A 14,239-nucleotide genomic window follows, 5' to 3' on the forward strand; every position below is an offset into this window, starting at 1 on the left:
ATGTAGTAGAATCACTATACAGTCCTTAAAATGTTCATAAAGACGCTTACAATATCCATCTTCAATTAGGCATGACTTTAGGAAGACAGTTACAACACCGCTATACCGGCCAAGTCGTCTGACTTTCTGACGTACACTGTTGAAAACACTATAGCCTGGCAAAAAATCAGTGAACTCACTTGCTGATCGTACAAACGATTCACAGAATCCGATTACGTCGAACTTATTGCAGTAGTTCTTCAGAGGAGATCCACATTGGTCATGTTTACGTAGACCCTCTATATTCCATGAAAGAACGTCAACTCCATCACTTTGTTTGTAAACAAACGAGCCTCGGCCTTCACTTCAGTAGTTTGGAGATTGTTGATTAGGGTTAACCAGGGATAATCTACAACACGTTATATAGTCTCCCTGGGTTAACAGATGTTGGCGATCCTTCGTCAGTCGGGTGAAAGAGGTTTAACGTTGTTGTAGATCCTTTGTTGAGTTGGATTAATGGATGTGTCGATCCTATGTTGAGTTGGTTAAATGATGTTGGCGATCCTTCATGGAGTCGGGTGAAAGATTGTTAGGAAATCCTGTGATTCTGGAAAGCGTTCTTTCAGTGTTAGTGCTCCGTCGTTGTGGAATGAACTGTCCCTCGCCTTAAAACTGTCCCCATCTTTTGCTACGTTTAAACAGGGATACTCTACAACCTTATATAGTCTCCCTGGTTTAAATCACATCTTATAACGCATCTCTTTTCACTGCACTATTAACTCTACTCAAACATTATTTTGTAGCGCTTTGAGCACCCACGTAGTGGTATTTAAATTTTCAGTATTATTATTATTATGTGTAACGTTGTTAGCGATCCTTTGTTGGTTTAATGGATGTTGAAGATCTTTTGTTGTGTTGGGTTAATGTATGGTGGATACCCTTTATTGAGTTGAGCTAATGGATGTAGTTGATCCTTTGATGAACTGGGTTAATGGATGTTGAGGATGATTTTTCGTTGGTTAGGGTTAACAGATTATTGAAGATCCAACTTTTTAAAGAGAGATTGTTGGATGTCTAATGCAGATCTATATGTCGAATAGATCACAATTTGATAATGTATTGTAGAATGATTATGTTGGCAATCTGATGTTGAATGGCATCAATATGTTTTGATAGTTTTTGTGATTGTAGTCAATCCTGTATAGATTGGAGTGATGACTCCAATTTGATAGTAGCATGGGATGTTGGAGATCCAACCTTTAATAGTAGTATGGTTTTGTTAGAGTTGCAATTTAAATTGAGTAGATCCATCTTGGTAAGAGGCATGGATATCTGTGGTTCATTCGAGTCAGTACTTTATTCAGCACTGGAAACAAGGACATCATGGTAATTCAGTTGAAAGACGATGCCTGGTCATCATCAAGTCAAACAAACAGCATATGAATTTATACCTCTTTATTTGTGAAAATAGCACCGACCATCATCTTTGATGATGTCGATGAATGCAGTGATAAAGTGATGATAATGTAATGACAAAAGCCAGTGTTCCTGTGCAATAACGAGCTAGGTGATCCCCCATGTCTCAAGGTGCCTTGGTAGCAACTTCCTGACCAAAATAACTTGGAACCATGCATCTCAATGACCTGCTCAATCAACATGTGGCATCACAGACCCAAAAACCCATAGGGCATCGTAAAGAGGTATATCATGTTTTATTGGACTTGTGGTTGGCATGATGATGGCAGCATGTGATGCCACATGCTGAAGGGACAGCTCCCAGATCACAGATACATGAAGGAGTTCCACCTGTTACTTACACTTGATACGAGAACAGTCTTTGGGCAGGGGAACAAGTGGTTCCCTTCAGAACTAAGGTTTGTCTGTCACTGAAATCAATACTTCACCATAAAGGCTTCCTTTACATTTCGCAACGCCAAAATCTAACAAGCATGAATATTTTTTTCTTGATTACTAATACAAAATTAATCCTCTAACAAAAGTCTTGGTACCAATTGTATATATTTATTTAGTTAGTGTTAATCTTATTGTAACATGTGCATAATAGTGCCATAAAACAGTATACATACATTTCAAGAACATAATACATTATATCAAACATGGAAGCATATCCAGAAGTTGAAACCATTTCATTTGCCATACAACACTACAAGCACCAGTACATATCATAGAGGTGGTAAGATTTCAAACATTCTCATATATCTGCAGAAACTCGGCTAAAATCAATCACCATATCTAAAACTTCCGGGGGGCTTTCTGAAATAATGTTTCCTATTCAGTGAGTAATATGTTTGTATGTGCAACCTACAAAACATGCTTTTAGAAAACATCAATACTGCTGAATGTGGGTGTTTGTTCCATGTTACGACCAAGTGTTGTTCAAGGTGCACTTCAAGATTTTACATGTTTCCTTTATCAGACATATGCTTTCCAACTCATCTCTACACAAAGACCTAGCAATCACCACTGCTTTATCAATCCACTCAGTGAGGGCAGCATTGATACCACTGGTGCTTACCGTGTCTAAAGAAACGTTCCTAGGTCGTGATACCCCATAATAGGAGACTTTAGACTGACTGTGACTAACAGAAGCTTTGCCTGAATAGTGAACATTTCACATGATATGACTCAAGCATTCAGGAGATCACTACAAAATCATCAACAATGTCAGAAATGTTACCATTTTAGAACTAAAATCAAAGCCATAATATATTCCGCTGTTTGAATTCTACTGCCTCAAATTGTTACGAAGTGTTAGTAAAGAAATTATACACAATCTGAAATTAATTCCATTGTGCTGAGAATAATAAAACAAAGTATCAAATGCATTATTTTTCTAAATCTCACATCCTACGGCCTGGTAAAGTGTTAACAGAATGAAAAGTCACAAGGCATTGCGTATAATATAGAAATCTTGCAAAAACATCAAAAAACTAGTCGAATAAAACAAACAATAAAACATCCACAGGAATAACGTTGCCCACTCTCTCAGCTTCTACCACAACTGTACAATGTGTACATACATAAATATAGAAATAAATGTAGACATATTCAGACTGGGTGTACATAAACAATGTTACATGCTCGTGATGAACTCTCCTCTGATACCTGCACGAACATCAACTCACATGAAACATATCATGGATGTCTGTGGATATAATTTTCATTTCCTCAGGGCAATGAAAGACATGGTCATGTGACCATTTGTAATTGGCTGTTTATTCAGCCTAGTAAATGTAAGCATTATAAATCAATGTTTAAGTACAGGTTGAAATGTCCCAGTAATACCAGTAAGTGTGTGACCATTTGTTGATGATAAGCTGCCTAACCTACCTACAAGTGCTTTGCACTCAGTCACCTGACATAAAGCCTGGGCCACAAACAGGTGTTTTGTATTCCATGGCCTAACCCCAAACCTGGGCCACAAACAGGTGTTTTGTACTCCATGGCCTAACCCAAAACCTGGGCCACAAACAGGTGATTTGTACTCCATGGCCTGACCCCAAACCTGGGACACAAACAGGTGCTTTGTACTCCATGGCCTAACCCAAGACCTGGGCCACAAACAGGTGATTTGTACTCCATGGCCTGACCCCAAACCTGGGCCACAAACAGGTGCTTTGTACTCCATGGCCTAACCCAAAACCTGGGCCACAAACAGGTGCTTTGTACTCCATGGCCTGACCCCAAACCTGGGCCACAAACAGGTGCTTTGTACTCCATGGCCGGACAACAAACCTGGGCCACAAACAGGTGCTTTGTACTCCATGGCCGGACAACAAACCTGGGCCACAAACAGGTGCTTTGTACTCCATGGCCTGACCCCAAACCAGGGCCACAAACAGGTGCTTTGTACTCAATGGCCTGACCTCCAACCTGGGCCACAAACAGGTGCTTTGTAGTCCATGGCCTGACCCCAAACCTGGGCCACAAACAGGTGCTTTGTACTCCATGGCCTGACCCCAAACCTGGGCCACAAACAGGTGCTTTGTACTCCATGGCCGGACAACAAACCTGGGCCACAAACAGGTGCTTTGTACTCCATGGCCTGACTCCAAACCTGGGCCACAAACAGGTGCTTTGTAGTCCATGGCCTAACCTCAAACCTTGTCACTGTTTATGTGGAAAACCAAGTAGAAGCCAACATAATCCCTTCCTGGAACCGTACCTTTTGATTATCAAATCATCAAATGATGACAAAATAGTTTAGATAACTAAGTAACAGGCACAAAAGTCAGTTACTAACATAACACTGTCCTAAAAATACCCAAATAAATTGATATGTATTTACATAACATGTCTTTTGATAATTAGTCAATCATAAAAACGTAAAAGTAAAACAACATATATGCAGCAGTCCTACGCTATACCTTTTTTAATAACATAATTCATGAATAGTCCAAAATTATAGAAAGAATTCCCCAGAACATGTTCCAATTCAATGTTTAACGTGGCAGACCTAACAAAGCATGTCATTTTCCCAATGGAATGTCTTTACAAGCAATAACAATACAGTAGTGAGCCGATTATATATGTATAACAAGAGAAACATAACAGTAACCTTTCATCTATCAAGTTTCAATTCAACGTAGATATCAATCATCACTTTGGCTTTTTAAATGCTTTCAAACTTCATCACTGAATATCCCAACAAGGTAACAGTTCAACAGGTTTAGTTTAACAATTGTCTTTCATAAGAAAACTTATACAGACACACTTCCAGTGAGTATTGTTCTTCTTAGTGTCATCATATCATCCAAACTAGTTTATGGAAAATGAAAATTTACTGAAGAAAGGTTTCTTTACACAAGGCATTCTGATCTCAAAATATTTTGGCATAAAAAGTTCGATTCATACCACTGTTTTTTATTCTTTCTGAAACAATGTCCTAACAATAATGGCTTGAGATAGGATTTAGAGTTTTACATAAACTGTATTCAGTGTGACATGTAGTTGGACCAATGTTGAATCTAATATGTTGATTACAATAATCAGGCAGTGTTCAAGGGAAACAAAGGAATGGCCAACTTATTGTTTTTAAATGTATTTTATTTTATTTGTATTTTTTTTTAGTTTTTAAAAGCTTCAAGACTATATTCAAAGTAATGACTGTCACTCTGGTTTTACTCAAGCTGACCATTTTCTACTTTTCCAACTACTGTAACCTCTGATGACTCTGAATACCCATAGAGACAGGCCTTTAGACCAACATACATAACAACAGAGTTGATAGGTAATATATTGATACTTCAGTGAAATGTTTTAATATCGATACTAACCATGGAAGAGGGATATCTACTTAGTGAAACTACACAAACATCTATCTATGTTTCCTGGAAACTCCATCCACCATCTCTACATAATACACTCCTCACCAACCTCACATCACATTGCCCCCAGCTCACCCAGTGGTACACTACAGTGCATAAGTAACAGCTAACAGTCTAATGTACATGTCGAAATATACAAGAAATGAAACATCTGAATGCATGGGAGGTCCAATATAAGACAAGGTAAATGAGTGCAATATGCACCAAACACAGTAAAACTCACCGAAAGGCTGGAACACTAGCTAGGCTGGAACACAGGGTTGACTTATACACAAAAACAAACTGAAGAAGAAGGACAATATAGAACAAACTTTATGGATAACAAGTTCTTTTTAACAATAAAAAGAAGTTGTTATCCATAAAGTTTGTTCTATATTGTACTTCCCAACTTCTAAAATGCCACTCAAAGAAGTGAAGAAGAAGGACCTGAGCCAAGTCCAGACCACAACTCGGCTCCAGGAATTCTAACCATATTTCAACATTGGAGTTTACTTTCATCTAGTGGCTTCATTGAGAGAAGTTCCATACAAAATAATGGAAACAAGGCTTTTGTTGCACTTTTCTCAAATTCTTATACCATCCAGAACTAACTAACAAGACCATTTCTATGGAAACGGTTCATGGATATAAGGCATAATACCATGCATATTATGCTAGCTCATACCAAATAATGCAATAGTACACACTTGTACCCATTATGCTGTGACTGTCACGTAGTCAGATATATCAATGGCTGAACACTTGCAGATGTAAAGTTTCTTTTAGAGACAAGGAGGAATAAAAGTAGCTATGTGCCTCTACAGGCAAATTCTTATGGAAGGAATGCTCACACTTTATATTGGTAATACAAACATATTTAAAGTGACATAATTCAAAGGCAAGGACAGAAGGACACTTGTAATTCATTACCCCTAAGACAGCTTACCATAATCCATCACCCTAAAGCTTGGTCATCCCCTCTACTGTATAAGCCTCAGGCCTACCATTGTACCTCTACTTCCAAAACCCCCTTGCCTTACTTGTCCACCCACCCTACCCCACCCTTGTACAACCAACTAGCCTTCCTGTCCACTCATTTCTACCCACCCTACCCCACCCTTGTACAACCAACTAGCCTTCCTGTCCACTCATTTCTACCCACCCTACCCCACCCTTGTACAACCAACTAGCCTTCCTGTCCACTCATTTCTACCCACCCTACCCCACCCTTGTACAACCACCTAGCCTTCTTGTTCACCCATTTCTACCCACCCTACCCCACCCTTGTACAACCACCTAGCCTTCCTGTCCACTCATTTCTACCCACCCTACCCCACCCTTGTACAACCACCTAGCCTTCTTGTTCACCCATTTCTACCCACCCTACCCCACCCTTGTACAACCAACTAGCCTTCCTGTCCACTCATTTCTACCCACCCTACCCCACCCTTGTACAACCACCTAGCCTTCTTGTTCACCCATTTCTACCCACCCTACCCCACCCTTGTACAACCAACTAGCCTTCCTGTCCAACCATTTCTACCCACCCCTACCCACCCCTTGTACAACCAGCTAGCCTTCTTGTCCAACCATTTCTACCCACCCCTATCCCATCCTTGTGCAACATCCTAGCCTTCCTCGTCTACCCATCTCTACCCACCCCTTCCCCACCCTTGCATAACCCTTAGCCCTCCTCAACTACCCATTTCTACCCACCCCTTCCCCACCCTTGTATAACCCTTAGCCCTCCTCAACTACCCATTTCTACCCACCCCTTCCCCACCTTGTATAACCCTTAGCCCTCCTCAACTACCCATTTCTACCAACCCCTTCCCCACCCTTGTATAACCCTTAGCCCTCCTCAACTACCCATTTCTACCCACCCCTTCCCCACCTTGTATAACCCTTAGCCCTCCTCAACTACCCATTTCTACCCACCCCTTCCCCACCCCTTGTATAACCCTTAGCCCTCCTCAACTACCCATTTCTACCCACCCCTTCCCCACCTTGTATAACCCTTAGCCCTCCTCAACTACCCATTTCTACCAACCCCTTCCCCACCCTTGCATAACCCTTAGCCCTCCTCAACTACCCATTTCTACCCACCCCTTCCCCACCTTGTATAACCCTTAGCCCTCCTCAACTACCCATTTCTACCCACCCCTTCCCCACCCTTTGTATAACCCTTAGCCCTCCTCAACTACCCATTTCTACCTAACCCTTCCCCACCCTTGTATAACCCTTAGCCCTCCTCAACTACCCATTTCTACCTAACCCTTCCCCACCCTTGTATAACCCTTAGCCCTCCTCAACTACCCATTTCTACCCACCCCTTCCCCACCTTGTATAACCATTAGCCCTCAACTACCCATTTCTTCCAGCCCAACTCCACATCTGTACAAACACCTAGGACTATCTGACTCCCCACTTCACTGCCCCACCGTCCCCCTCTTTTCACCCCCAGTAAAGCTCAGTATGCTGCAATAAGGGTTATCATGACTGAGGTGTAATTGAGAAGCAGTACTACTGTATAGTTGACTTGCGTGCTTGGAACAAATACTGATTCACATTTGATTCAAATTTGGACATATAAACAAACATTAATAAAACTTCTAAACAGTACAATTTCAAAATAATTCATAATATCTGATCAAGACATAATGTCAATATATATATATATATATATATACATATATATATATATATGTAATTCATAAAACAGTATCAAAAAGTACATAAATACAAACCATACGTTTGATTATATATTTCAGCTGTCTAATATTTGGCAGAGGAGATTCAATATAATCTACAAAAGTGAAATATTTCTTGAATTTGATTATAGGGTCCAGTACTTGGAATGACCAGGATAGGGGTATTATGTCACTTTAAAATTATGCACAAATGGTAAGAAATATGTGAAAAGAAGATATGGCATTATAAACATCATGAAATAAAACACCTTACTTTGACAATATGGAAGCCACTACACTGAACACATGAGTGAAATATTGAAAATATCTGCCTACTTTCCTCTGTAGATATGGGAAAAACATCTCAATGAATAAAAGGAAAAACAACAAATCATTTACGTGAAAACATTCAGAAATCTGTTAAGATCTTTGAACACTAATAAAATGCCACACCCTAAACAAATTCCAGGAAACAATTTCACAATTAACAAGGTAACGTAATTTCAAGAACAGAAAATTCAAACAATTCTCCTTGTGTTACGTCGAAATTCTTGAGAATGTATCTTCCTTGAAACAAGTTACAACAGTCAATTTATCCAAGTGAATAAAAAAGTAAACTTGTGTGATTTCTGTGCATATATTCACAATAGATCTACACAAACAGTTAGTCTATGAAAACTATTTGAAGATGTATCTAAAATATTATGAAAATCTCTACAATATTACTGTCAATTACATGTAGCAGTATTTACTACTGTCCAATGATTTCTGCACGCTGGACAGAATATGTCATGGAGGTTTTAAGTACATAGTAATGATTGACCATGATGAAAAATGATTATCAGTATCATTCTAATAAAAATATGTACTAATTGAGCAATCTTATTTATTTTGTTTCTAAAAAGATTGAACTATTTGCAATGAAGCATCTTTGTCAAGTTCTGTACATGAATATTATGCAGAATTATGCATCTTAGCTAGGAATATAGGTTATCTACAAGACTAGTGAAGGTTTAGTGACACTAACAGAGCTACGACACATCATACTGACAGAGGCTATGTGATCAGGGCCAAATATGTGCGACAGTGCAAACCGCCCATGTGTGTCTGACACATGATTGTCTGATCGTCATGACAACTTGCATGTTTGTCCTTGGTACCACCTGTGTCTGTCCATCTGCAAGTTGGCGCCCCACATTCCAAACCACAACAGAAACCCTGTGTCGACATCCTCCAGCCTCCAGCCCCAGAGATGCTAGTTCCATGAGTTTGCCTGGCAGAGTGGTCTCCCTTTATTCAGTGATTGCTGTCATCCTTGCTCATAGCCAGCTTCTTCATCTGCCGTATGACTGCTGCAGCATTGTAGGCTTGCTGGAACACACACCACACCATCACTTGTATGTGGAAGATCCAACATCACTAATGTTTGTTTGTTGTTTAGCGCCACACTCAGCAATGTTCCAGCTATATGATGGCAATCCTTAAACAATCCAGCAGGGTTTGTTTGTCTCTTTGTTTTTAACAACTCACTCAGCAATATCCCAGCTATAATGGCTGCAGTCTGTAAATAGTCAAGTCTGGTCAAGACTACCCAGTGATCAACAGCATGAGCATCAATCTACACAATTGGGATACAGTGACATGTGTCAACTAAGTCAGCAAATCTGACCATCCAATCACCTCTTGAAACAAACATGGGTTGGTGACGACCAACTCTCACCAAGATGTTCACAGGTATCAGTGACAACAAAGATGAATACAGTCTTGTTGCTCACATAGAAAGGGCTGTAAACAAGCTGTGACTTGTCATAATGGAGATGAGTGTGACTTATGAAGAATTTACTACAGTGTATCTGTATACTGACCCTCCATCTTGTCTTAGCGAAGTTCTTCTTGATCTGAGCGCTGACAGAAGCGTGGATGTCCTTGTCCAAGGCAGCATTACCAGAAATCCTGTCATGAATCACATCCCTCTCATCAAATAACAGTACATTCAACATAGTCTAATAACATCACTGATCAAGCTATCCAGGAAATGTGTTGCTAGAACTGTTTTAACTGACTCCTTGTTATGACCATTTCTGAACACACCCATGACATTTCAGTGCAAGCAGTTTTAATCATCTGTATAACAATCACAACAATGATAAATACATGTTATCCCTACAACTACTTGTGTCCAACTTCCCAACTTCCATCCTGAACTATAACAAGTGGCAGCATTGCCTGCAGCTGCTTACCATGGATCATCCATTGCCTGCTTACATGTGAATCGTTGTTTGACATCCTTACACATTAGGTGTCGAATGAAGTTCTTGGCTGCAACGAGATGGGGATCAAATCCTTCAGTATAATACAACAGTTCAACTCAAGGGGAGATCATTCTTACAGGAATCAAAATTCCAATATCTAGAAATTCTCAAGCCATATAGTTTGGACTGTGTGTGACTTAAATCAGTTAAATCTCTGCATGGAACTTTGAAGAACCAGTGAAAAATATTCTGTACATTTGGATATCATAGGAGATCTGAGTAACTTATCACAATAGAACAGTAGACGTGGGTTTTGGAAATACTGAATGTGAAGGGATAAAAACAGTCCTCTGAGGAATGAACACTAGGTGGTCTACTCAACAGGTTTGAGAAAATTACATACCAGATTCAGATATCTCATCCCAGTACGGAGAGTCAAACTCGTACTCTGCCTTCAGGATCTGCTTGAACAACTCTGCATCACTCTCATCATAGAATGGGGGGTAGCCACAGAGCCTGCACATAGACATAACACAGGTAACAACCTCCGCCATACAGGTGTAACACACAGGTAACAACCTACATCATGCAGGTGTAACACAGATAACAACTATGGTCAAACAGACATAACACAGGTAACAACCTCCACCATACAGGTGCAACACAGGTGTAAACAGGTAACAACTAATGTCACACAGACATAACACAGGTAACAACCTACATCACACGGGTGTAACAGGTGTAAACAGGTAACTACTAATGTCACACAGACATAACACAGGTACATCTCACAGGTGTAACACAGGTGAAACCAACTACACACAGACATAACACACATAACAACCTACATCACACAGGTGTAACAAAGGTAACAACCTACTTCACACAGGTATAAAGAGGTAACAACTAACAGGTGTAGCACAGGTAACAATCACCTACACACAGACATAACACAGGTAACAAACAACTACACACAGGTGTAACACAGGTAACAAACTACTTCACACAGGTGTAACACAGGTAACATCCAACTACACATGCTTAAACCAGGTAACCACCAACTGTACACAGACATAACACAGGTAACAACATCCGTCATACAGGTATACACAGGTACCAACCTATGTAATACAGGTGTAACACAGGTACCAACCTACATAACACAGGTGTAACACAGGTACCACACAATTTTAGTGTAAGTTCATGTTTGTTGCCATGGAAACACAAATATTGATGTAAGAAATACCCAAACTTCAAAAGGGAACAATTAAGCATTGTTTGATATATCCAAAGTTTTATAGTAAAATATTAAGAGGTTCCAAACCTATGGAAACAAAGCGTGATGGATAAACAACACAAGCGATGGACAACATCCTATATTTCCCACTTCATGGTGGAGGTAATTATAGACTTTATATGAGATCAATAGAACTCATTATGGACATGAAAAACATCTATATTGAAAAACAATCAATATTGATCGAGGACAAGGTCTGAGGAGGTGAGGTGAGGTGAAATTAGGTTTTACGTCGTGCTTGAGAATATTTCGCTCATATGACGACGTGTATGCGTGTGTATGTGTATGTGCGGCTGCTTGTACTAGCCCAGACTGAAGCTGGTTTTATAGTGCTAGCCCACTGAGATACCATGCTGCAGTGAAGCATGAATACTCCACTCAGACACATTACACTGACTCCAAGCCGACCAGTCCTTGTTGTATCCATTAATGGCGAACGCCAGGCAGGGACCAACAAGTACCATATTTTAACTTCTTTTGGTATGACGCGGTCGGGGATCGAACCCGCGACCTTCCGCTCTCCGGGCGGACGCTCTAACCACTACACCACGGAGGCGGTAAAGGTCTGAGGATGAAAATATTATCTTTCTGCATATCTTTAAAAGGAAGTACTAGGTCTCTATTGATTTTTTTCAGATTCACACAAACAGATATTGACCACATATAAAATGTAAACTGATACATTAACATCCTCATGCTGTCAATGACATCAGTTAATGTCTGTCAACTTGTCAAATGTCATCATCATGATGAATAAGCATAACTGACAACACAAAATTTACATATATATAAGAAATCTGAAATTGTTGAAACCGTCACGCTAGACATGTGACACTTGTTATCAAAGAAATACAATTTTAATGTTAAATTTCAGAACAGCAAACTTGTGGCATACTACACTATGGTATGTGAGGTAGAGAGATTTACGTGACGTACAGTATGTAGGCTATGACACCTATAGACCAGCAGTCCACCTCCTTCCCATACGGCTGCTGGGCCAGCACTTCAGGGGCTGCAAACAAAGAACATCAGGAGATAAACACACAAGTAAAAATCAATGCAGTATCACACCCCATGCAGGGTGTGTTGGGAACAAAGCCGAGCACCGTGGGTTCATTACAGGAATGCACAACCGCAACACTAGTTCATATAGGCAATCTGAATAAACAACCAGTACCTGGGACACAGACAGTGGTTCATACAGGCAGCCTCCATGCACATCCACCACCATGGTGGAGACACTGGTTCATACAGTCAGTCAGCAATCAAATTACAGACAGACAGTGGTTCATACTGGCTGGCTGCATGCACAGCCACCACCTGGGACACAGACAGTGGTTCATACAGTCAGTCAACAATCACCTTAAACACAGACAGAGGTTCATACTGGCAGTCAACAATCACCTTACACACAGACAGAGGTTCAGACTGGCAGTCAACAATCACCTTACACACAGACAGAGGTTCAGACTGGCAGTCAACAATCACCTTACACACAGACAGAGGTTCAGACTGGCAGTCAACAATCACCTTACACACAGACAGAGGTTCAGACTGGCAGTCAACAATCACCTTACACACAGATAGTGGTCCATACTGGTAGTCAACAATCACCTTATACACAGAGTGGTTCATACTGGCTGGCTGCATGCACAGCCACCACCTGGGACACAGACAATGGTTCATACTGGCAGTCAACAATCACCTTACACACATACAGTGGTTCATACTGGCAGTCAACAATCACCTTACACAGACAGTGGTTCATACAGGCAGTCAACAATCACCTTACACACAGATAGTGGTTCATACAGGTAGTCAACAATCACCTTACACACAGACAATGGTTCATACTGGCAGTCAACAATCACCTTACACACAGACAGAGGTCATACTGGCAGTCAACAATCACCTTACACACAGATAGTGGTTCATACTGGCAGTCAACAATCACCTTACACACAGATAGTGGTTCATACTGGCAGTCAACAATCACAATCACCACACAGATAGTGGTTCATACTGGCAGTCAACAATCACCTTACACACAGAGTGGTTCATACAGGCAGTCAACAATCACCTTACACACAGATAGTGGTTCATACTGGCAGTCAACAATCACCTTACACACAGATAGTGGTTCATACTGGCAGTCAACAATCACCTTACACACAGACAGAGGTTCATACTGGCAGTCAACAATCACCTTACACACAGACAGAGGTTCATACTGGCAGTCAACAATCACCTTACACACAGACAATGGTTCATACAGGCAGTCAACAATCACCTTACACACAGACAGAGGTTCATACTGGCAGTCAACAATCACCTTACACACAGACAGAGGTTCATACTGGCAGTCAACAATCACCTTACACACAGACAGAGGTTCATACTGGCAGTCAACAATCACCTTACACAGATAGTGGTTCATACTGGTAGTCAACAATCACCTTACACACAGACAATGGTTCATACAGGCAGTCAACAATCACCTTACACACAGACAGAGGTTCATACTGGCAGTCAACAATCACCTTACACAGATAGTGGTTCATACTGGCAGTCAACAATCACCTTACACACAGATAGTGGTCCATACTGGCAGTCAACAATCACCTTATACACAGAGTGGTTCATACAGGCAGTCAACAATCACCTTACACACAGATAGTGGTTCATACTGGCAGT

At 40.6% G+C, this 14,239-nt stretch overlaps 1 protein-coding gene and 1 long non-coding RNA gene across 2 annotated transcripts in view; both read right to left on the reverse strand.

Moving 5' to 3' along the window:
- Positions 1-1,419: 1,419 nt before the first annotated feature.
- LOC124287908 lies at positions 1,420-6,391 on the reverse strand. The gene is made up of 2 exons (XR_006901338.1): positions 3,552-6,391; positions 1,420-3,505 (listed from the first exon to the last, which is right to left on the reverse strand). It is a non-coding gene; the product is annotated as an uncharacterized LOC124287908 (long non-coding RNA).
- A 1,615-nt stretch (positions 6,392-8,006) lies between these two features.
- The window catches only part of LOC124287900 (calcium/calmodulin-dependent protein kinase type 1-like), an 89,051-nt gene continuing 82,818 nt past the window's right edge, over positions 8,007-14,239 (reverse strand). Inside the window, exons 6-10 of the mRNA XM_046724390.1 lie at positions 12,482-12,557; positions 10,652-10,764; positions 10,237-10,315; positions 9,862-9,949; positions 8,007-9,367 (exon numbers count right to left, since the gene is read on the reverse strand). Of these exons, the coding sequence (XP_046580346.1) occupies positions 9,293-9,367; positions 9,862-9,949; positions 10,237-10,315; positions 10,652-10,764; positions 12,482-12,557 (431 nt within the window). The 3' untranslated portion in view covers positions 8,007-9,292. The remainder of the gene's footprint in view (positions 9,368-9,861; positions 9,950-10,236; positions 10,316-10,651; positions 10,765-12,481; positions 12,558-14,239) is intronic.

Source organism: Haliotis rubra, unplaced genomic scaffold (assembly GCF_003918875.1).
Source record: "Haliotis rubra isolate DU_JTF1 unplaced genomic scaffold, ASM391887v1 Scf111, whole genome shotgun sequence".
NCBI lineage: Eukaryota > Metazoa > Mollusca > Gastropoda > Lepetellida > Haliotidae > Haliotis > Haliotis rubra.